This window comes from Falco rusticolus, chromosome Z (assembly GCF_015220075.1).
Source record: "Falco rusticolus isolate bFalRus1 chromosome Z, bFalRus1.pri, whole genome shotgun sequence".
Lineage (NCBI taxonomy): Eukaryota > Metazoa > Chordata > Aves > Falconiformes > Falconidae > Falco > Falco rusticolus.
Genome location: NC_051210.1, coordinates 2,275,743 through 2,300,785, shown reverse-complemented (window position 1 = coordinate 2,300,785; position 25,043 = coordinate 2,275,743). Strand labels below are relative to the sequence as shown.

The window sequence follows — 25,043 nt, the reverse complement described above, 5'->3', positions numbered from 1 at the left end:
GAGGACCTGATCACCCAAGTGAAAGCACGAGTAGCTATGAGGAGCAGTTATGCATTTATCCACTGTCCTTTAGATAACACATTTTGAACTAATTCCTAATTTAATGCATCACATACCCACACCATTCGAAAAACTATAAAATAAGGCTCTCCTTGATGTATATGCAGATAAATCCTGCATTGTATATCCTGTGCACTATCTGAAAAACCACCAAGTTTCCACATCCTTCCAGACCATCCTACTTCTTTCCATCCACCTGGAATGTACAGCTGCCCAATACAATCCCCTCTGTCATATATAATAAACTGTAGTATAACTCAGCAAAGTAACAGGGAAAATGAGTTCACTACTACACAGTCCAACTATTAATCATTAAGCCAAAGTAACTGAATTTCCACAGGTACAAAACTATTTAATATGTGGCTTAACTTTAGTCTTCAGAAATTACCTTTCTGTTGGGACTTACCGGACTCGTCTCATTTAATTGAGACTTCCAAGACACTGGCAACATCTAAAGCTTCATACAAAACAATGATAATATACCACAGAAACAAAAGTAGTGTTTAACTGTTAAAATAGCAGAACTATTATTTTCTGAAATAGAAGGTTAAGCTACCACTGATATGACTTGTCCTGTATATATGAAGTAGAATAATAAGCATGAAGTGAATAAATATACAAAATACACTGTATGAAAAGTCTAATAATGGCATGGCATGTCTCAAGGAAACTACTTCTGCCTTTTGATTTTTGAATGAAATTCTATCAATCACCTACTTGATGAAACCAACAAAAAGACTTCCAGAAATTATGCGTTCTGTTGGATGAGTTCTTTAAAGACATGGATGTTATGGAAAAGAACCAATGAGAAAACAGTTTCTTATATAAACATTCAAAAGCATTACATATAGTTAAAGTGTATAAGTCATAAAATGAATTTTTACTATGTTCTCTCAAAAACAAAAACCAAACCCCTATAAAATAACTAAACAGAATGCAACATTTAACCTAATAGATGTTTTGAGCTTTATCCTTATTGTCAGTTCTACATTCCATTTTAAAAAATAAGGTTTTACCAAAACATTGTAAATAATAGTTGGTTCACAGGCTTCTTTAATGCAAAATTGCATAGGCTTCAGCTATTGCATTATGGAGACACATTTGTTATAAAACTCAAGAGTACATTGCTACTTTAGGAATTTGTGTTCTGGATACCCATGGAACTGAAGCTACATACACATGTACAGGGCCATCAGCTAAAAAAAGTAATGAAACTAAAAATTATGTCAATTTGCATCACAGATTCTGTGAAACAAATTTTTGAAAGTGTTATGATATGCTACAAAAATGTGCAAAAACCCTTCCCCCAAATCACAGGACATCCAATTGTGGACGCAGTAGAGTGCCTTAACCTTTTTTAGCTGGCTACACTGTACATGGCATTGTTAATTGCTACAGACTAATGGAATGTTAAAATAACCTAGTGCTTCATTTAGGACTAGTAATGCATGGAATGGAAGCTGTGAAATTAAAACGCTTGTTTCACAGATAGCTGAAGTTAAATCAGTGACTTGACAACGTTAAATAAGAAAACTGTACTATAGCCATCATGACTTTTAAGAGGAAATATAACAGTTTCATATTCATTCTTACATAGAAATTAATCTCACCCCAAACCGTATATATAACACATCTCGGAGTTTTTTAAATGGATAGAAAAACAGACCTACCAATATTTAGTAAGTTGCTGTCTAGATAAAACTTGTGTTTTGCATTCTTCAGTGATCCGAGAAACATCTCCAGTATATGCTAAAGTACACCTGTTTGTTATGATAAATTGTCCATTCTGATGGACTGCATGTCTAAAAGGCAAAATCTTACCTGTATCATTGCCTGTGATTTGAATAACATATAATCTTATGTCATTTCCACTATCAGGGTGTGAAGTAGAAGGAGACACCTCTTGAGGTTGCAAAGCCTCTGTGGCCTCCTTCACTTTCGGTGGTGCAGTAGGTCGTGCAACTGCAGTAGCAGTGGATGCTGTGAAATATTCCTTATCGATTTCTGGTTCTAACATCTTTCCTGTCAGATCATCATCAGTAGTGGCTTTACTGGGAGAAATAGATTCATCAATTATGATGATGTCATTGCTTGTTACCTCCTCTTCTTCCTCAGGAATGATACGCGGTGACTTTTGAGCAACAAAAGGTTTGGATGCTGATGTAGGCTGAATTTTGTCTATAGCACTAATGGAAGGTGTAGTTACATCGCTGAGAATTATTGCCTTATCTGTTGTATTAGCTAAAAATGTAGCTGGTTTTATTTCTTCAGGTTCTTCTGATATTCCTGAACCTTCCAGAGTTTGGCTTGGAGAAGCTCCCAAAGTCAGATGAGTAATGCTTTCCACAGTAGAACGACCTGTTGGCTTCATATGGGGAGGCAACACAGATTCCCAGCTCCCGACATCACTGTCTTCTTCCCTGGAGGGCATTCCTCTGCTTTCGTGTGCTTTTGCTTGGGTACCCACTGTGACAGGCATCCCTTCAGTGACCTTTTCTTGATCAGTAGCAGTTTTGGCTTTCGGAGTCACTGTGAGGTGCAAGGTCCTGGTGCTAGTTTCATCAGGTTCCAGAACTCTTCCATAATCTGTGAACTTCACTGCAGGCACTGATACTTCTGTTGCTGGATATGTCTCATCATAAGCTGAACCTGTCTCATCCTGTTTTTCTTGAACAGCTGTCTGAGATGCTTCAGATCCTGGTGCTGTCTTTTGTTCATCTGTTTGGACAGATGTCACAGGTAAGGTAGAGTCTGTGGCAGTACCTGGTTCCTTATCTTGCTCTTTTGTGGAGAGTTCCTCTGGGAAGACCTTACTATCTTTCCCAGTTGTTTCTGTTGCTTCCGTATGAAAGATACCATCAAAATCAGTCTGATCAGTAACTGGCATATCTCTAGTGACCTCACTCTCTACAGTAACTGGAACTAGAGAAGCATCATGTTTTTTCTGTGGAACTGAAGTATCTACCTCTGTTACATCTGTAAATACAATAGATTCCTTTGTCCCTCCAAAGCTAGCTGATGGTGTTCCTTTTCTGTCTTGAAGTGTTGCCACTGACTGATCCTCAGCTGATGTCGCAGTGCGTGTCTGGCCTTCCTCTGCCACTGTGTATTTTGAGACCTCCATTTCAGCAGACACTTTTTCAGCAGGCGTTGTTACCGATGTCTCAGCAGCCTCTCTGTGTTCGGCCTCTGGGGTTGGAATGGACACTTGCAAAACATACCCTGATGTTTCATCTCCTTCGTGTTCTGTTACCTCCATGATTGTGGGCATAATAGTAACACTTGAGGAGCTAAAAGACTTTATTGTTGCACTACTTTCATCCACTGATATTTTGGATACTGTGGTCATTTCCAGATCCAAAGAGCTGCCTGGGTGGGAGACACCTGTAGTATCTTTACTCTCATTAAAATCAGCTGATACAGCTCCCTCATCACTTTTCATTTCCACTGGCTTCATGCTTGTCTCAGTTTCATCTGTAACTGCTGAAATCAGAGCTTCTGGATGCTTTGTATATTCTGTAATTTGCCCTGGAGATGTAGGCTCCATTCCAGAGATACCATCTTCTGTATCTAACTCATGTACTCCCTCAGTACGAGATGACTCTTCTGTCATATACCCCTGACCTTCATCTGTTGGCAGCGACATGCCAGAAGCCAGAGGAGTCTGTGTGAACTTCTCACTTGCAGAGCAACCCTCAGATTCTGCTGTAACACAAGTAGGAATGACAGTTGTGGCATGAGAGATCTTAATATCCATTGTTCTTGTTTCTGGCTCCTTTGTTTTCTCCTGCTCCTCTAAAATGGCTGATTCTTCTGTTTGCTGAGATGAGTGGATAGCGGATGTGGTGCCTTCTCCAAAGTTTTGGAGGGAAACAGTACTTCCTGAGAGAGTGATGGCCTCAGATCCTGTTTGATTAACAGTCGATACAGAAAAGGATACAGGTATTCCAGATGACACGGTAGGCTGCACATCTCTCAGGTCCTCTCTGATTCCTTGAGCTGATGCCTCATTATCAAACACCATCACAGAACTAAATTTAACATATGGAGTTGACTTATCTGCTGTAGAAAACTGTCCAGTGGTTACTGCATGCTCATCTACGAGTGTCTCTGATGCAGCAGGCACATCTGATTCTGGGGTGCTACCAGTAGCCATGCCAGAAACTCTATCAGGCATAATGGTGTACATGCTCTCTGTGCCCTCCCCCTCTGTAGTAAGATCATACTGATCAGTTAACAAAGCTTTAGGGATTACAACAGTTGTAAGTTTCTTGTCAGATTTTGCCTCCATTGACTTTTTTGTGGGTTCTTTTGTTGAGTGGGCACCAAGATACTCTTTTGTTAGTGAAACTGAAGTCCCTGTCCTGGGAAACTCTCTCCAGGAAGTTGGTAACAAGCTATCTGTAGCTGCCATCACAGGACCCACTTCTATTTGTTCAGTCTGATTATCAGCATCATGTTTTTGTGTATCTCCTGTTTCAGTATCTTCCCACAAACCAGTGGAACTCTTAGCTACAGCTGTGCTATCCTGAAAAATTATAGAGGTCAAGAAAGCGTCCTCAATGCTTTCAGACCTACCTTGTTCCTCGGGCAACTCTGCTTCAGAGTAAGTGTGCTCCAGTTCCAATGCTGCAGATGTGCTCTCTGTTAACCTAGGTGAAACATCGTATTCAGTCCTTCCCAGCGTATCGTAAGTGCTTATTTCACCATCTGTGACAGTCTGAGGTAGAAGGGTGGTTAACTTAATGTTCTCCATAAGCACCTCCATTTCCCTTTTTTCCTCAGCCACATCAGTAGTCATTTCTTTATCTTCTTCAGTTTCTATGGTTGTTTCCTCCAAAGCAGGGACCTCTGTTTTGGTGACAGCCACTTCAGTAATCGGAGTCTCAAAAACAGGAGGTTTAAGAGTAACTCGAGCAGATGATGATTTCACACTGTCGGTTTTCAGAGATGTGATCAGCTTAACAGTTGTAGGCTCTGATGTGATTTTTTTAGCTTAAAAAGGAAAAAAAAGAAAAGAAGTTAGTGTATCGTTCAGTCAGAACACAAATGTTACTTTAGTTCAGTTCGAATGTTCACAACAAAAACTAGATGCTACACTGAGAAAAAAGCATAAAGGTCAAAGGCTTTAGGTAGCTGTTCAGCATACAACAGAGCCTTGAATGACATGAAATAACACATTATAAAGCTGCAGAACATCTAATTTAAAGTCAGATGAAATGACAAGAGCAGCAGTATTCTTCATATTCATTGTTTATATAATTACCCCTAGAAGTACTCATACGAGTACCAATCATACAACTAAGTACCTATCAGGGAATATAAAAGTTTATTTCATGATGACATGAATGAGTGTTACTGCAAACCTGTGGGTTTTCTTCAAAGCTTACTGTAGCATACAACTCAAATATATAAAGGGAGTGAAATAACATTTTCATTTATTTTCAGCACATAATTACAAATTGCAAAAAGGAACCTTCGCTGGTATGAGAGCATGCTTAAGCAACAGGAACGAACATGCCATCAGAAAGTACTGTTTTACAATGCCACAGGAGCTGCTGCCCTGCATTTAAATTATACAGAGAGAAATTTATTGTGGGGAAAGGTGAAAACAGAAAACCATAAGATCATAAACTTAATACTATAATGATGTTGATCTTTGGAAGACATTTCAAAGATGTACATCTGAAACTCCTCCAGACACAAAAGTGTTTCTATGGGAGTGTTGAACATGAAAAGGCAGCGTTGAATCTTCTGAATGATGGGAAGAATAAGGGGATAGCTATCCCAGATTCATAAAAGACACAAAGACAGACCTGTCCAGTGAACCAAATTGTGATGTTTTAGAGCATCTTGCTGCCATATGCCTTGTCCACTACTTCTGCCCCAGATTTCCATCCTGTCTGAGAAGCAAATGTGTGCTGACAGCCATGACACTGTAAAGTCTAGTATCTGATTTTAAACTCCTGAAAAATGTGAGTTTGTGCTCAGAAAACAAGATTTACTCGGGAAAATCCTATAGGAACACCTTCCCTTCTTCCAGTTCTTGCAGCTCAGTAACCTTCAGAAGGGAAATGGGAGCAGACAGGTGGAAGATGTGGATGTCTTAAATCAGCGCTGTTAATTGCAAAGTGACTGAGAGTCAAAAGCCTTATATGGATGCAAGTAAAGAGCAAAATATGGTCCTTTAAATCACACTAAGCATATGAAGAATGCATTAAACAGGCTGTGTATATAAGGACTAACTGCTTACCAGACAGACACAACTACATGTATAGCTTCTTGCCAAAGAAACTATGCATGTGCTCAACTTCATACAGCAGTCTATTACCCTAACATGCAGGAAAACAGTTGCAGTATTTTACAGGAAGATACTGAAACTAAAGGTTCATTATTATAGCTGTGAATTAATAAAAGAGATCCATGAAATTTTACTTAATGTAAGGTATGAATACCAGTTATCAGGGGGAAATGTGAGTTCTGAAACCGGAGTTGTATTGCCTTGCATATGGGGATGGAGACATTCTAGATGATGGCGCAGCCTCTGATTGACTTGGGACTTGCAGGAGCTAATAGTATGAGCAAAGAAGATGAAGGAAATAAGTGAAAAATTTAGAAAGACTCAACTTAGTCACATATTTGTGCAAAGACAGTTTATACTCAAGCATACGCAGTATGTAAGCACAAATCAGTTCTTTTCACACACCCATGTCTAATTAGGTGCCCCTTTGATATTTGCAGATATGAATTCCACATGTGTAAGTTAGGGTCACACAAATATTTGTTTAGTTTCACACACCAAGCTTTGAAAACGTCACCTTTGCAAAAGACCTATTTGATTTAACCTGAAGTAGACAGACTTGCCAGATGATGGCTGCTTAGGATTTCTAGAAGAACGGGTAGATTTACAGAGTAGAGAAATGAGGAAAAAGTTCTGGTATTTCAGCTTCCTTGAATGAGAAGTGAAAGTGAAAAGGAAATTGTGAGAGTAAGAAAATATGACGTCGCTATGTTTAGAAGCGGTGGTGTTCTTTGCCAGCAGAAAAAGGAATGGATTCTTTTCCCTACCATATGTTAAATCTTTTTGTGGTTTTACAAAGAAGACTTCTTACATACTCTTTCTTTTTTGTAGGTTAAAACATTCAGTTGAGCAAGAAGGAGTAAAGTTCTTGAAATCCCACTAAGCACAGCCTTAATGCAAGTGATTTTTGTGTTTTGAGGTTCTACAAACTAAAGTGGATGTGTATTGCCCTTTTCAATGCCTAGGTGATTCATGGGTGAGATGGTGTTCACACAATGAATCAACAAATTCTTGTAATTTTTTTCCCTCTTTGCTTGCATGAGGGTGGTTTAAACCACAGTTTTGCTTCACAGCTAGGGAGTAAAGGGTGCACACAACACTGTCCTGAGTGGTAGTTGTTAAATTTCTATCAAAGAATACACCAATTCACCTTAACAGCTCTTCCTTATAGCAAAATGGAAAGGACGCAGCATAGTCTGATATTGTTCCTTCCAACCATGGGATGAGTTTCCTTAATGCAGATTGAATCCGTTTTGTAGCCAACATCAGATACTCATTCAGATCTTAATTACCAGATTTTAAGTGACTATCAAGATCACTGTTTGAAAGAATATGAAAATGTAATACCCTCTAGCAAAGTTAGACAAAAAATGAGGGCATGAGAATAGAGTCTAATATGTGGAGGAAAAAAAGGAAACTTTATCTCATCACTGCTGGGAAAACTTACTCACAACCATTTATGTAGCTTCCCATTTTCCAAGAAATGTCTGGAAGTCCCAAAAGTTCACATTTTTATGCCTGAGATGCAGTTATTTATTGTTCATGGCTCATTATCTCCTAATTACTTGATAAATTAGGTACATATTTATGAAGTAAGCCTGAAAAAACACCACACGTATTTGATTCACTTACGTTAATAAGTGACTCAATAAATATTACATTCATATACTGGTATAAGAAAAGAACATATTTTTTAAGAGTTTATCAATAAACAGCCAGATTTTCTCCTGTGGAAACTGACATGTGGTTACTAGAGTGCAAAGAACAGTTCTGGTTAAAATCAACTACAGGGCCTCTAAAACTGCTTTGTCACAAATACAAGATTTTTCATCTAGATCATTCAAGTTTGCAAACTTATTTGACTGGATCAAATGCAAACTTATTTGACTGGATCAAATGCAAACTTATTTGACTGGATCAAAAAAAGATGCTTCTTCAAGGAGAAATCTGTCAATGTTTTTTTTTTTTTTTTCCTGGGGAAACAAACAAACAAACAAACAAACCAAAAAAAAAAAAAAAAAAAAAAAGAAAAACCAACCAAAGAGAAGGTTGCTTCTTTAATAGACTGAACATCAGTTTGAACTGTCGTCCACTCCACCCAGATGTTTTGCATTACTGTACTCTTTGCATCATGCATGCAATATGCTATCTCCTTTGTCCTTCTGATTCAAGACATGAGGCAGATTTTCCTAATAAAATTCATGAACTTATTAGCAGCAAGAAAGCAAATTATCTCACCAACAGCTGCTCATATCAAAGACTATCTTGACATTTTTTAATCTATCCCTTTTATACTGAACAACCTGCATGAAGTTGATTTTGGATGGAGTATATGACTTTAAAGAGATACTGTATTTTTTTCTCTCTCTATTTATTTTATGCTTTCACTGTGCAGCATTCCCCCCCCCCCGCCCGCCTTCTCTCTCACCACTGTTTAAATAAGGATTCAGAATAATGGAGGAATATTAAAACAATATATTTTCAAGGAAATCACACTACACAACTTTAGACATAGTTTAACTTTGTGATGACCAAATAAAGATTTTAATATCTTCTGTGATATTTAATAATAATTTCAGGATATCTGGGTATGCTTTGTGGAGGAGAAAATTATTATTTTTAAGATTATATATATTAAATACATAATAATTTTTATATATGCATTTTCAGCATAACCAGTTCCAGAAAATTTTTAACCATGTGTCTAATTTGAACCATTTGAGCAGTTTCTCTGCACTCGGAAATATGGTTTGTGTGTTTACATTGAAGTATGTACTTTAGAACCTGGAACAACACAGACCCTACAGATAGAAAAAGAAATCGGTTTGAGTCACTGCCAACTGCCAAAACAACAAAAAAATATTTTAAGTTAGAACAAAACTTGGAAATAGTGAATTATTTCTGTGAATAACAGCCAAAATAAATTATTTTAAAATATAAGTAATGTTGAGACAGTCAAGATTAATGGTTTGACATCTTCCAGCACGTTTAGAGCATGATGCCTATGCAGAGAAGTTGCTTTACTCAATTTTTACGTACTTTTGTATGTTAATTTGTTTGCTGCTCTGTTAAGTTTGTTCTGTCTGTCCTTTCCGTGCTACCAACTGTGGCAGAGGACAGTCTGGAATGTTCCTCTGACTCTGAGAGTTATGCCAGCTGGAGTTTAAATTACTTCCAAACTGGACAAGTCTAAGAGTGAGAACAGACTAAAAAAAATAAAAATTCGTGCTCTGGGTTACAAACTGAGCCAGAAACCTCTCCTTATGACACTGACTCAGTACCTGTTCATTCACTCATTTCAGGAAGCAGAAAGGTGGATAGGGGATGTGGAGTTTTGTTCATTACTTATGAGACATGTGGTAGCATAAGGATGATTCAAAATCTGATACTGCAGCTATAAGAGTTTCTCTATAACTCCTACTGTATACTCCAACTTACCCAGTGTTTTGACATCAAAACATGAGCCAAGTGAAATGAAAAATAATTTTTAAAATCTAAATGCAGCATTTATTCCCACTTACAAAATATGTACAAGATTAGAGAAAATTAATGGGATTCTTGTAAAAAGAAATTTAAAAACTATTAGTCTATCTTATTCGTAAGATAAAACTTAAAAACGTAACAAAAGGTCATGCATCCTCTTCACACCACTGCCCAAGGTTCTTTTCTTCCAGCTAAAAAACCAGCAAAGGCAACAGCTCTATCAGCTCCATGAACACAAACACTCTTAAGTAAAACCACTTGCTATTTCCTAACTTCGGAAGCCAGACAGTTAGAGGGGGAAAGATACATTATTTCCTGGTTACCCCACATATAAACATAGTATTGTGAAAAAATTATAACCTGTCAATCTATGCACAAAAGAACAATAACAAAAAGCATTTATCTTTCCACATTATTTATACTAAAACTGCCAAAGAGGACAAAAAATCAGTGAGTCTCTTTAGTCAGCACTTCCTAATGAAATCTGTATCCCAGCACCAAATAAAAACAGTAATCTTTCATTTCTGACCACAAAGAAACAGTATAAGAACAAGGATAACCAAGACTGTCACTCAGATTAGGAACTAACAGCAAAATTGTTGCTGCTTTGCTCTCATCATCTAATGGGAAAGCAGACAGATTACCTGCATGTCCCATTACTGGTACCCAGTTCCCACAGCAGTGAGCAAAGGTAATAAAGAGCAAAACCAATTTATCTGTCCTGGACACCTAAAGGGACAGATCTTTTGCTTCTTCACCTTGTTGCTCCTAATCCTGTCCTTGTTACCTGACCCTTACAGTGATCTGAGGGAATGAAAGGCAAATTACTTCAACTGTGTCGTCTTTTCTTTCCTCTTTCCCTCTGTTCACAACGTTTGCACTTAGCGACTGTTCTTAAGGAACACAGATTTGAATCACTCAGATTAATGCACGTTCACCTGCCCTGGCAAAGAAGCGTCTCCCCCTGAAGCTCTACCTCCTGAGGCTCCAAGCAGTTGCTCCACACATATCACTTAGATTAATAAATCAGGTTCTCTCTGTTATGCAGCATTTAAAAAGACAAGCTGCACCCAACCACCACCACCTCCTCCTTCTCAGGGTGAGGTACTAGTGAGGTCTATGGCACAGGATTGTCTGAAACAGATCGAGATCTTGCCATTTTCAGCATGGTCTGACTGACTTCTCAAAAACTCCTTCACCATATGACTGAAGCAGAGCCGGGTAAGAAACGTGTTGCTGTTAGTGTGCACGGCCTCTGTAATGTTTGCCTGTTGCTATAAACCCAGCAGAGAGCTTCAGGGATTTATTCCTCCTATACCTGGTCCAAGATATTACTGGAGATCTCCACAGCTATGTAAGCCTTGCTAAACTGCATATCTGAAAGAAGTACAGAGATCTACCTTCTTAGCAAAATAATAAAAGTTAAAGAATTGTTATATGGTGGTGGCTGCTTTGGTAAGGCGGCTCAAGCCCTTTGCATAGCTTCACCTTCACCGAGGAGAAAGGAAGCATAAGCAGAGCCAACAGCCCTGTATACATTGTGGTCAGTGCCGTGACCTTGAGATGTTTGCCTGCCGAAGGCATTTTATCTGTGTTGATACTGGACTGCGAAATGGTGGAGGGCACTAGCTTTATCATGTTCGGCAGACTATTGTGTTTCATCTAAGATAAGCTTTTTTTTGTTCTTTTTTTTTTCACATTGACGATTTTGTTCTCTGGGGGTCACCACGCCCTATGTCTTCAGTATTCTGTGGTCATTCCCAAACTGATCAAAAATCCACAGATCTCCCATAGTAAAGTTCCTGACCTCAGCCTGGAAATAATTCCCTCATCCAGGAAATAGCTGGAACATGTAGCTACCGACAGTTGCTGTGGAGAAGGACAGCACTGCCTAGTTATTCAAAGTTTTCCAATGTAAGTCACATGCAGCAAAAGGGAAGACAACATTTCTTCCACCAGCTTTTGAATTCTGCCTAAAAATCTTATCCAGTCTGCTGGTGGACAAGTGGAGTGCAGCTGACATTTTCTGAGCCTTAGCCTGCAATCACAGTGGCTCATGCTATGGAATCACACAAAGAAGAGACTTTCTTCTCTTTCCCTGCCCTGAAGTTCTCCATAGATGAGCACTGCTTGCAATTCACCTTGCATTACCAAACACTTCTGTCCTAGCGAAACACTCTTACTTGAACTGACAAAAACCAGAGGGTTTTGTTTGGAGAGGTCTTGGGCTAGGCAGTGGAGAAGTTTGCAGAGAGACAATTATTGTCCACTCTCATCATACAAAGGTCTGTCCTGCTACATGCTATGAAGGCTGCTGCTTTCTACGTTTCTTCTATAAAAGTGCGCTCCAATTTTGAGCTTTAGACAGATGAAGCATTGAATAAAGAGTCCCTCGGTCAGCAGCAGTGGTTGACTTGGGTACATTCTTGATGTGGCTGTATTGAAACAATTAAAACAACATGGACCTCATTCATGACAACAGTTTTGTCTCAGAATTGGAAATTTCCAATCTCCAGCTAAAACGAAATCATAATGCCGAACCAAAGTGGCATAACCAAAGAGAAATAACAAAGGTGCATGAAACAAAGTCAAAATGAAAGAGCAAATCTGAAATAAAACGGTCAAATCCAGAGCAAAATTGTCAACACATGTTTTGAGTCAAGCAAAACATGTTTTGCTGAAAGATTTGCCAAAATCAACACAGATCTATGAACGAATTCAGGTTTAATAAATCAGTGTTTTTCAGCAAAAAGCAGATTTATGTTTAAAAGATTCAACCACCTCTGTGTATGAAGTTCACCAAGTTCAGTTTTGCTGCAGGTATGTAAGACAGATCCTGTATACTAGTGAGTTTGACTAGTGAGTTTCTGGAGTGCGGTTACACCAACTACAGATGCTGTGGTTTAAATGCCCCATCCAAAGCCATGATTCCCACAGACTTCAGCAAATTAGATCTGGCAAGACCAGGGGGCTGTAGGATGGAATTAAATAAATACCCTATAGCCCTTTGCAACAACTAACTATTAAATAGGTACCCATTAAAAACGATATTTTTTTTCCGGATTGGGTATTTTCCGGATACAATGTTTTATTCTCTTAGAAATAAATGTAAATGTTCAGCATCAGTTGTTCTGCCCTTTTTTTTTTTCTTTTTTTTTTTAATTGCACATATGTTAATCTAAGTCCTATATGTTAACACTTGAAAAACTTTTTCCTCTGATGATGGTCTTCAAGGAGCTTCAAGTACTTAATCACGTGTCTAACATGAAACTTCCATAAGCTCCATCATATACATAATTAGGTACCTTTCAGAAAAAAAAAAACACAACTAAAAAGTCTGGTGAAAGCCTTGGAGGGATGAGATGAAACACATGGATAATGTTTCAGAAATTCAGAGCCATGTGGTTTCTGTAGAGTGAAAACCACTTGTGATCAAAGTGAAGAAGGTTTTTTATCTTTTTTTTTTTTAACAAGATTTTTAGATTCTAAATCATGTATTATTAGTCTGGGCCACTTTTATTTTCACAAAGTCAACGAACTTTGTACAATGTAATTTTGTAACCAAAACACTGCTGAAGTTAAAATCCTGAACTTAACTGTACTGTTAGATGTTGTCCAGGTTGGCTCTTTTATTGAAACTAGTGCATATAATTTTCAGGTTGAATTTACTGCTTTGGTTACTGTTTTTCATGCATTTTAATGAATAAGATTCCTTTTAAAAGTAAGTAAAATACAGACTGAGCTTCCTTTTAACTGCAATTTAAAATTAATATTTTGAGATTTTCCACCAAAGAAACTTTAAAGAAACACTAAAAAATCACAGGATAAGAGTGAAGACTCTAAGCAGGGCTGAAGAAAGAGATATCCTCTTTGTCTTTGAAATGACTAAAACAGATGCCTGTTTTGCCACAAATCTATTGCTTCAGACATCAGACTCATCCTTTCTGTGGCTTGGAGGCATTTGTTTTGGTGGCTTTACTCAGGGAGTATAGTATTACTCAGCATAAGTAGAAGTGGCAGATGCGGGTCCTTCATCACTGCCATTTCACTTCAGACTAAATGTGCAACATGTGGCCATTACCCTCAGAGCTGAGTCAACGGGAACTTCCCTAGCATTCACACAGGAGGCAGAGGGAACTTTATGGGGATGCTGTAAAAAACCTGAGATCATTCCACGAACTTCTGTGCTGCAGACCTTCGATGCCGGTTCTACCTGGATAGCTGGCTTGTGTTCTCACAGACACTCTGTATTTTCCCTTTAGCTGACCAAGATCTCATGAACACATGTAACAACATCCCTTTTTTTCTTCTTTTTCAGCAGCAGGCATTTTTTGCTGCTGTGACTGGGTATTTGGGTGAGGAGGGAAACATAGCAATGTAATGTGAGACACATAATGAGCACAGTAAGAGCTATAAGCACTGGACTGGAGTTACATGGAAGGAGTTAAGGTCTTGGGGAGGACAGTTTTTTGTCTGGCATGGTGGGAATTGCTGCGTAAAAGCTTCATATTGGGCTAAAAGCTGTCAGAGCTTGGGGCTAGCGGACTTCATGTGATAGACTACTGCACTGAAATTTTGAAGTAGACATAATGGGAAGTTCTGGAAGAAACTTCCAGGCAAAAGATTATTTGAAACAAGGACTTAAATTCAAGCCTCCTGTTATGCTGTAAAGACATTTTTTTTCTTTCTCTCCAGGAGAGAGTGACTCACTCTACAGCCAGTGCTTCGGGCAGCTGCTTGAGATGTGAAAGACCAAGATGTTAGGCAGCGAGTCTCATTACTCACCACTTGCATAAATCTTTTAGCAAAAGCAATAAAGAATTACAGCTGGTTCCTCTGAGATCCCAAGCACCTTCTGAGAGAGGGAGAGAGCTTTCAGTAACTTCTGAAATACGTGGTAAACAGGTACCCTGAAAGAGGGTACACGGTTCAGCATTACACTCCTTCATTTCCCTACACAAAATCAGATGTATCTGGCAAAACCTGAGTCATCTAGCTAGCAGCATTTAACTACTTCTGATGTAATGTTGATTGCAATTAAAATTGCTAGAGAGCAGCCCACTGTCTACCAAAATGTGTTTGTTCTGTTTAGTCTTCTTTTTTCCTTGCAGAAGCATTGATAGTCAGACTGTCTACCTCCTGGGTTGCAAACATGAAATAATTATTCTCCATGTATCAAGGGCAAGAATTTGCAGAAAAAGCAGTTATACAATAGGCAACAACCCAATACTTATCAAGGATGTTTTTAGAATGAATGGTACGTCACTAGGATTTGTCAACCAAAACTTCCAGAAAGAACATTGAAAAGGCACATGTTGTTCGAAAGGGGTGAAATTCATACAAACAAACAGAAAGCTGGAATTTCTTCTGACTAAAGGCAAGATTACAGGCAAAATGTCCAGCCCCTACTTTGGTCTTTTAGGGGGACTAATGAATTTCATCCCCATTAAAGTCAATTTTACCCACGACACCTAAACCCAATCGTAAAACAATTTAGGTGAGGAAAAGGAGTGATATGAAAAAACACTCCTCTACAGATTAGAGCACACACTCCTGAACTTAACTAGTCCTTATTCCTGTATGCAGATCCCTTGAAGTCCATTAGGACTACTTCCATGTGCAAAGTTTTGGAACTTCTTACCCACAAGCAGTAAAGGAAAAAAAATATCCTGTTCTAAAATATGGGGAAGAAGAGTGTCTGAGAACAGCTAGACTGTAATATTACACCAGATGTTGGTATTTGTTCTCAAGCAGTAAGGTTTGCTCATAAATAAGTCTTCAATGCCTGAGTTGGAAAGATCTGCAGCTGCAGTTAGTTCATCATCCACAAAAATGGGGACAGTACAGGCTGAACATTTCAAACAGTTCTGACTTACAGCCACAGGACTACATCCAAACCCCCTAGATATTCATAGTTAAAGGCCAAGTACTGAACTTTTAACTCAACGCAAGTAGCCTTTACACATTCATGTCAATGGTACTACCTGCAACCACAGGAACTTCCTTGAAAAGAGAGGCCTGCAGGAAAACCATTGAGCGGTCCAACCTACTTTGCTGCTAAGAAGGCTGCACATCTCAGGGAAGCAGGATATTCAGCTGGGAAGAAGTACTCATCGCTTAGAGGTGACGCACCTTCCAACAGTATCAGTGTCCTCTTGCACCAAGAATGCTCCTGCACTGGAGGGAATCTTAAAGGACAGAAGTAAGGTGATGGGATCCTCTCTTAACATACACAGATAGCTGTCTGTGGTATTTGAAAGGGCTACACAGAAAGTGATATGTTGCACATCATGAGACACATGGATGGGTTTTTGGAGGTGTAGGGAAAGGGTAAGTAGTCATCACTAATGACAGAGAGAAATGTTGGAAGGATGTTCTGGAGGAGGCCAGGCAGATGAGGCCAGGACTTCCATGGTGTTGGTCTACGAAGCACTGCCAGTTCCAGGAAGGAGTGGGAGACAGGCAGGGATCTGGAACTGATGCACAAGTGAGATGATATAGGGAAGAGAAACCCATGTCCACTGGAAGTTGGTGAACCTTTTGGGACAAAAGGAACTTATGCAAGGATAGGCTGCACTGTAGTAATAGCAGAGGCAGGCTGTTGGCACTGAAGATGGAAGAGATCACAGAGGAATATTTAACTCCAAAGCCAGAGGAAAGCTGACAGGTGGGGAGGAGATCTGGTTTAGATTAACGTACTCTACCAAGTGAATGTGGCAAATGCTTTATGAGCCTCTGAAAATACCAGGAGGGAAACAAGGAGCAGTAAGAAAGGCAATTTAGACCATCCACAGTACTAGCCGACTGGCACACGAAATACTGAGTAAGTGAAAGGAGAATTTCCAATTGCTTCAGAAGCCTAAAAAATATGATGGGACAAAATGCCCAGAATCCAGAGATAGACCCCAAACTACTTGTGTCTCAGAGACCTGAAAAAGGCCAAGCTTGTATCCAGTCAGTATACAGCCTCTCACTGCCATCGCTGGAGGCAGAATACCAAGCTAAATGACAAGTCATTCACCTGGATCAGTAGGACATTTCTTCTGTTCATATGTTCATTGATATGACACAAAGATAACAGGGTGCACTCAGGCACCAAAATTTGTAGCATCCACAGATTCATGGTGACTGTAGGTACACTGTGTGTAAAAGCACTACTCAGTCTGAAATCTTACCTTGAAGCTTTGCCTATCTTTATCTGCCAGTATTACTTTAAGACACTTGTTCTAGTTTGGCTTTTCTCTCTTTTTTGTAAAGCCATAGTGATCAACTATTTTGTAAAAAATCATGCATGCCACAAGAACTGAAACAAAAACACATATTAAAGAACACATTTTTCAGGTTTAACTTCATAAGTGTGCTGAAAATAATAACTAAAAAAAAGCTTACGTTCATAGCAGTAGGCATCAAACTTGCTATCTGGGTAAGGAAAGCCTGTTTGGTTCTCATAGCGATACAGGGTTCTCACCCCAAGTAAACCTCCACCACACTGGGGCCTTGCCACTGAGGCTGGGTAACGAACACTGCCATCCGCCAGCCAGCCATAGTCACACTGGTCAAAGCCATTCCTCCAGGCAACATACAGGTTCCCAACAGAAGCAAGAACACCATCTCTTTTCCGACACAGCTCTTTGGCTTCCTCAAAGGTGAGCTTCTCGGGGACTGAGACATGAACCACTTCATCTAGAGGAAGAAAACAAAGATTACAAAGACTGAGTATCACATTCCACCAAGTCAGCTTAGTAAAACAAAGATTACAAAGACTGAGTATCACATTCCACCAAGTCAGCTTAGTTCCCTTCTTCCAGTCAGTGTCGTACAAAGTTGGGGATATTTTCCAAAATTTGTTTGAATACTTTTTTTTTTGCATAAAAATAATCAGATAGTTGGAAAATCAAACATCCCAGATCTGAATATGAAAATGAACCTACCACAAAGCATGAGCATTTGTATGCAAACTTTATGCCATGATGTACACTGTGGTTGGAGATTGAGTTCCTCCCTTGAAGTCTTGAAGCTTCTCTGTGACCTCTGTTGGGACTAGACTTTCCAACTAAACTGCACTAATTAAATCCAGTGCAACAGAATTTACTTTCTCAGTAAAACAAATCTTTTATATCTGCAAGCCTCTTACCTCACCTTTTTAGTTATCACTAGAATCTCGCTTGAGACACACAAAAAAAGCAAATGTTCTTTGCTGCTCCACAGCAGCTTCTAATGTCATATTTCCATCAGTCTTCATCTTGTCCCACAGGGAAACAAAGGTGAGGGAATGCACTAGACTTGTTGCATGCACAAGGCCCCTTTCATGTGAAAAAAGCTGAATTAGTCTAGAATGCTGGTAGTATAGTTTAGCTTCCACAGAATAAAAATTTGTAAATAATAGCCATCCAGTTGGAAACTAAATCAAAACAAATAGCCCATATAATATTTTACTTCCAACTTAAAGCACTATTATGCAGTTGGCTTGGTTGCCTCATCCACCCAAACACTATAAACAAAATCAGGGATCTAATGTTCCTGTCCTGGGAACGAAACAGTAAACTGACTCCTTTCTAGTTTTTGCTCAGACTCCAGATGGAACTGGTGAGATCTAAAATCAACATGTTCAGCTGTAGAAAACAGTGTGAATTCAAAATATTTATTACAAGATAGAAAATTCTCTTCCTCAACTACAGTAGCCCAGAACACAACAGTCATTGTTGCAGAAAAGCACTGCCTATTCATATTGGACATGCAATCTGTCTCACCTCTGCAGTTGTCTCAAGGCAACCTAGCAAAAGGCAGACAGAAACTACATCACCCCAAGCAGTTTCATTCACATCAATATTACGCTTGTTTCAGTCTTGAAAGGAATGCAAGTGTGAAAGGAGGCAATGTGCCAATTTTCTTTTTCCTCCTAGGTGGAAACTCTGATTTGTTATTACAGCTGTAATATCAATTCCGTAGTGTAAATTTCTTTATACATGTTGAAGGGAGTTTCTAACTTAGAAATAGAGACAGAGCATGTCTATTGGAGAGGGACAGATGAGGAAAGCAAAGAATCATTCATCCTCAGAAGTAACAGAATGCTTCATTTAGCTCTTCAGACCACACAGATAATGCCCTTTTTTTTTAATTAAACACTTCTGCAGAAGACAGTTTTTTCTGCATCAAGGGTCAGGTCTGGTATCACAGCCAACACAGAATGATGGACGCAGTTATCCCACCATACTGTCCCAACACAGTCTCATGAAACAATGCAGCAAGGAAAGACCACTGCAGACCATCCTCCTTCATGCTCGTTTATCCTCTCACACAATAGCCATGATGTATATGAAAAAACAGCACTTCAAATGATTGCAATGAAATAGCAGATATTCATCTGGCTAGCCAAGAAAATGAGACGAGTAAGAAAAACAATGTGTTTAAACGCTTTCTAGAAACAAATATGATGGATCAAAACTTAAATAATGTTAAGCAATCCCACAACATTCCTCCTGGGAGAAACTTACTGAAGACACAGGAAAATGCGTAAATAGTGCAAAATTACTAGCAAAGCAATTTTTCCATCAACTGATCTGGACACTGCCTCCAAATGGAGCTTGTGCATAACATCATTAAAATTAGGGTTATTTATTCCTCTGAGCTGTCATCTGCACTCTGCTGAATGAAAGAAACTTAGTGAAGTATTATGTCTTCCTATAAAATTTCTAAATGCAGGGCTCAGTCAGTACTTGTGTAAGAGGTCCCTTTACAGAGAACTTACTTATCCAAGTTGCACCACAGCATTTCTATATGGAAATCTGCCCTAAATTTGCCTTGGATTATGCCTATATATGCAATATTGATAATACTGCACATATAAAATGAGCGGTGTATCTTTCTTTGTATTGAATCTATTCTACTGACCCTACATCTATTTATTTGGTTCATCTCTTAAAGTCAGCTGCTGTCATACAGATACCAGCTTTGCCAAAGGGTGTTTCACCAGGTAAACTAAGTAGTAAAAACCCCTATGTATTTAAGAAAAAATCCATCCTAACCAGAACAGTCCAATAAGTGAAGTCCAGTCACATTCTTTGTCACCTACTTGGTATATTAATCTGTGACAATAAATTCACAAAGAAGGCAAAAATGTGCCAGAGCAATCAGGAAAATGCCCTTATTGTCATTCCATCATACCACGTAAATACTAACTTATATCAGGAATGCAGTGATAATATAAAGGGTACAGAGATGTTAAAACATGGCACCTTGCAATTGCTGTACTTAAAGAGTGTTTTCATATGATTCCAGAATTCTTATTTTTAAAAAATCCAGTGAAGTACAAAAAACAGATTCCAAATAGCAGTCATTTATATATGACTCCACAATTTGTCTGTCCAATTTGAAAATAAATTAAAGTTCTGTATGATTGAGTGTGCACTTAATGTGCATAATAATTTTTGGAACTAAATGTGAAAAGACAAAGCAGGAGTTTAATAAAGGCCTTGCTTGCTATATAAATCCAGAACACTTAGGAGTTGTCCTGCAACCTTCCAAAAGCACCTTACAAAAAATTTTTTTCTAAAAACAGAGAGAGAGACAGAAAAGTTTATGTTTTCTGTTGAGCGCTTGGGAAAAAAACAGTGCTCAGAACACTTCTTCAGCTCAATGCCATGAGTTTGATTTACAGCAGATAACCTAAATTATGTGATGAGAAAGTTTAAGCAATCTTTCCTGCACTTCTTACCCGGAGTGGGCTGTGGGCATGCATGTATACCTCATCCAGAGCAGACTTAGCACTTCAGGGATATGGTGACTCATACAGCACAGAGACAACTAATCAGGACCTACTATTTGCATACGGTAAGTGCAAACGCTTGGAACATGCAGGGATGACATTCTGTTACCCATGTCACCTCTCTGACATGATTACTGCTAAGGCACTTGCTCACCACCAGTCTCCTTGGTCAGAAAAAGTTGGCTACCACGTTACTGATATTTTGGGTGCATGTTCTGGAAGCACTATCTAATAATCCCCTACTTTTTTATCCTCACAGCAATGTGGAAATTCAGTTTACCAGTATGTGAAAGAGCAATGGTCCTACTTAACTGTCAGCATGACTTCTTTCCTCATAGTGAGAACTTGGGTTAGAAACTACTTTTTTCCCCAGTCAGCCTACACATAAGCAATAGAGTAGGAAACACAGAAGAAAGCATGTGAAGAAAGGTGCTGATTGCTGAAGGGAGAAAAGCAAGAAGCTATAGGAACTTCCCCTGGCACTGCCAATCACTTGGGGAAAAATTGTACAGTGGAACTTAGGTTCTGCTGAGCTGTTTCATGGACTTGACCTCAAAACTGACACAGGCTTTCAAAAGGCCATGGAAAAAGGACTTTTTCTCCAATCCTGACTTCTAGCATGTCAGTCAATGTAGCTGAAACATCCTGACTCCTTCAAAGTACCAAAGAGAAAAGGATTTGACCCTTGCACAGAAACTTCCTCTAAAAATTAAAAAAAATTAACAGTGAAGCTCATAAAATGTATTTAATTGATGCAGTCTCTAAAAGTAACTGCTAGTCTTGGAAGCACAACAGGTTCCATATTTAGCACAAGGATTCATCCTGTCACGCTCGTAGAATGTCTTTATTATGATGTCTGAAAGCACCTAAATTCTCCAGCCAAAACACTGGAAACCAGGAAATTAAGAGACAAAACTGGTCAATAAACAAATAACATAGCCACCGACACCAAAGCAGGGCAGATTCAATTTTGTGTCTGTTAAAAGTCATGTATGATGTTTTTATAGCTGGAGTACACTACAAGTAACTTAGCAATACTATATGCAGGCAAACCCCAGGGCTTAGACCAGCAGATGAAGAGAAACTAGTTCTATAGTACCAGGGGGTGAAATGGAGACCATGACAGTGTTTAGACTGCAGACAATAATATAACATATATTATTGCTGGCTTCTGTTTAAAACCAAGCTTTAGGTTGACCATCTGACTGCCTCAGCAGTCAGACCACTCAAAGAATCCCCAGGACTTTCCTGTTACATGTGTTTGTTTTGCTAGGTTAAAATAGACATTTGATATAAGTCATGGTTTTCCCCCCCCTTTATTTCAAATATATCAAGCCAGATAAAGAAGCCAGGTTTTTCTCTTGAAGACAAAAGCTGATTCACTGCAACCCCCAAGGAAAAAACTTAAGATCTACAGACTTATCAGCTGGTTTTATAGCAAGCTTCATTCCTTTGAAGGTTAATTCACTTGTTTTCTCTCATCGGGAGATGTCTCACTGACCTGGGCATGTTTTTAGATGTGAATTTCATGAATCATACGTCTTCAAAGCAAGCACAGAAAAAAAGGCAGTCTAGAACCATAGCCGGGGGTCAATACACAACATGTATTGACTAGGGTAGAAGTTATGAATCTGGATGTAAGCCCTCCAGCACCGACCTCACCAGTTATTTCTTTTTCCATAGATGAAATGACAATTAAGGGATTGGTGGGCTGCTACTTCCTGGAGGAGATCTCAGAGCCTGACTACATGACACTCTCCTCCCGGAGCACAGCATCGTCTCCTCAACCTCACTTACCATCACCCACCATGCCAGAAACAACAAAATGATCTTCAAGTCACTTTCACCTACCAGATGAAGACATCGCATGCAAGTCCATGACAAAAGTTTTACAGATGTCTGAAGGATTCTCCCGAACTGCAGAGAAGCTTAAGAGGTAACCTGTCTCGTACTGAATGCTTTCGACACATCTAGTAACACACCAGCTGCTGTGGATGGTGGCTGGTCAGCCACCTGTGAAATGTCCTCATTATTATCCAGTCCGCATGAGGGAATGACAAATACGAAGGAGACACTTATAATTATTTGATTGGAGTTTTTTTAGTCTTTTCCCCCATTTTTCTCTCACAGAGCAACAGGAGCTTTCATCATTACTATCACATCTAGAATTTGGTGCTCACTAGCTTTACTTTGTGGCTGAGCACTCAGATTACACAACTTCCACTACCTTCAGTGTCAACTAAAGAAAGACCTAAGAACATCCAAAGGGATATTAAATACAAAAAAACCCCTAATCATTCCCATAGCTGGAAATGCTTAACTCTCAACAATTTTAAACAAAAACAAGACAAAAAAGTTCCAGTACCTTTCCATCTTAGCTTCTTGGTGGTGTTCTTGTTTAAGGAAAGAAACATTATGACCCACAAAGAATTTGGCAGCTCCTTTTTTGACCATTATGGGTCTGTGGTGAACAGACCAGATCTCTTCATTAGCTGTTTCTGAGAGGTGGTGGAATCCACTGAACTCATCAAGGAAAGATGCCCTTACAGGGATGTTAGAGCTCCAGGTTTCTGTGACTACCATGGCAGATCAGGGTGCCAAGGGACAGGTATGAAAGATGTCTAAAAGTGACAAAATACCATCTTTTCTTGTGTTATATGGAACATTTTAAGGACATTTCCCAACCTGCAGCTATAACCTGATGTTACTGCTCCTCATGAACATTTGGTCACAGCCACATGGTCGGCAGTTCAAAGCTCAAGCACACACAAGACACTGCCATCATGACTTTCTTTTCCTCAGAAACACAGAATCTGTCCCAACCTTCATTTCTAGGACACAAACCAGTGTCCAAATAAGCAAGGAATGACATGGCCCCTTTTAGGGCTAGAGCATTTACCATGGCACCTTGAGGACCACATGTCCCAAGAATTTCCATTTCCTCCTCCTCTGTTTCTCCCTTTGGCCAAAAGGCTGACACAAAAAGGCAGCAGCAGCCACCAACAGACCTACTAGACTGCTTGTACACCAAGAAGGGAAGAAAGACTGCCCACATCTATCTGTCCTCTCCATGCGTGTGTGAAGATAATGGAGACCACACTACCCTTGCCTTGAACACTCTGGAAAAAAAGTTACAGATACATTTGAGCCATAACACACCTGAAAACTTTCATCTGTCTTCACCATAGTCGTAGGCCCTGCAGGCTACATTCGGTTAGTCTGTTTATTGATCCAGCTCACGCTCCAGCCTTCTCCACCTTTCCCAAACTGCACAGGCAAAACACCTTGTCTCAGCTGCAGCTCTTTTCCTCCACCCTGCTACTGTTAAGGGCTGGTTCTCTGACACACCAGTCTAACAAAGAGGTATCCTTAACAAAGTCACAAATTACTGTGAAACATTTTCTAGGACTGGAAAACCACAAAGACCTAAGCAGCTAGGTTCAGCTTTAAAGCAGAAGGCTAGACAAGCTGAAGAAGTCTTTTTCTCTTACACGTTAGAACAAGTTAGTTGATTCCTTCTGATACAAATCAGCATTGTTTTAATTAAACTCTCCTGAATGTCTTAGGTCTATTCTATGCAAAACCATAAGCTCAGCAGGAATCCGCTGCAGTTGACAAGGCTGGCAGAGTATACTTTTCCCATAGGCTTGCCCTCAAGCCTGAAGAGTAGCATGGCAACTGCTATACCCCTACGGAGCTCTGCTGTAGCTGCAAAGTGTCGCTGGCTTTTACTAATACAGAGGGAGAAAACGAACTTTGCATTCTGTATGATTCTTCTTTTTTTATACCTTACTCTTACAAAAATCATTTAGACTTCAAGATTTTCAGATCTCCTCAAGGATGAGCTTTATCACATGATGAGCTCAAATACATGGTGCATGAAAACCACCATGGCAGTATTTCCTTCTTGGTTCACTCTGTTTGGGCTCTGTACCCACCTCGAGAACTCTTGGATCCATGACCCTGCATTAGGTCACACAGTTCAAGGCTGGAGAGGTGTCCAGTATAAGCCAATGCAAAGGCTGTGACTCTACCACAGGCCATGAACTAGGAAGAAAAGACCCTTTTCTCTGTGTCCTTGTTTTAAAATCAAATCTAGTCATTTCTCTAAAATCAGGATGGACTCCAGAGAAGGATTTCTGTTGTCCAAAACACAGAAGAAACTTCTTACCTGAAGCCGTATTTTAGACTATGGTTTCTTTAATTATTGTTAGTAGTAGTCTCATAGAAATTTCCATGACAACAGCAAAACTGCATGAGACTAGGTGGAAAGTATTTAAAGGACATCTGGTTTTGGTTTTTTTTTTTTTCTTCCCTGCACTCACTGTGGCAGGGGGGGAAATGGTGCGTGGAAGGGAGATTGTATAATCTTCCCCACAGCCACCCCAAAATAACTTTCTTAGCATGAGTCCCCATCTGCATATTACATACACT

At 39.4% G+C, this 25,043-nt stretch overlaps 1 protein-coding gene across 1 annotated transcript in view; it reads right to left on the bottom strand.

Annotated features, from left to right (window-relative positions):
• VCAN (versican) overlaps positions 1-25,043 on the bottom strand; it is a 101,504-nt gene that overhangs the window by 37,718 nt on the left and 38,743 nt on the right. The window contains exons 6-7 of the mRNA XM_037373730.1: positions 17,234-17,527; positions 1,882-5,055 (exon numbers count right to left, since the gene is read on the bottom strand). Coding sequence (XP_037229627.1) covers positions 1,882-5,055; positions 17,234-17,527 — 3,468 coding nt within the window. The remainder of the gene's footprint in view (positions 1-1,881; positions 5,056-17,233; positions 17,528-25,043) is intronic.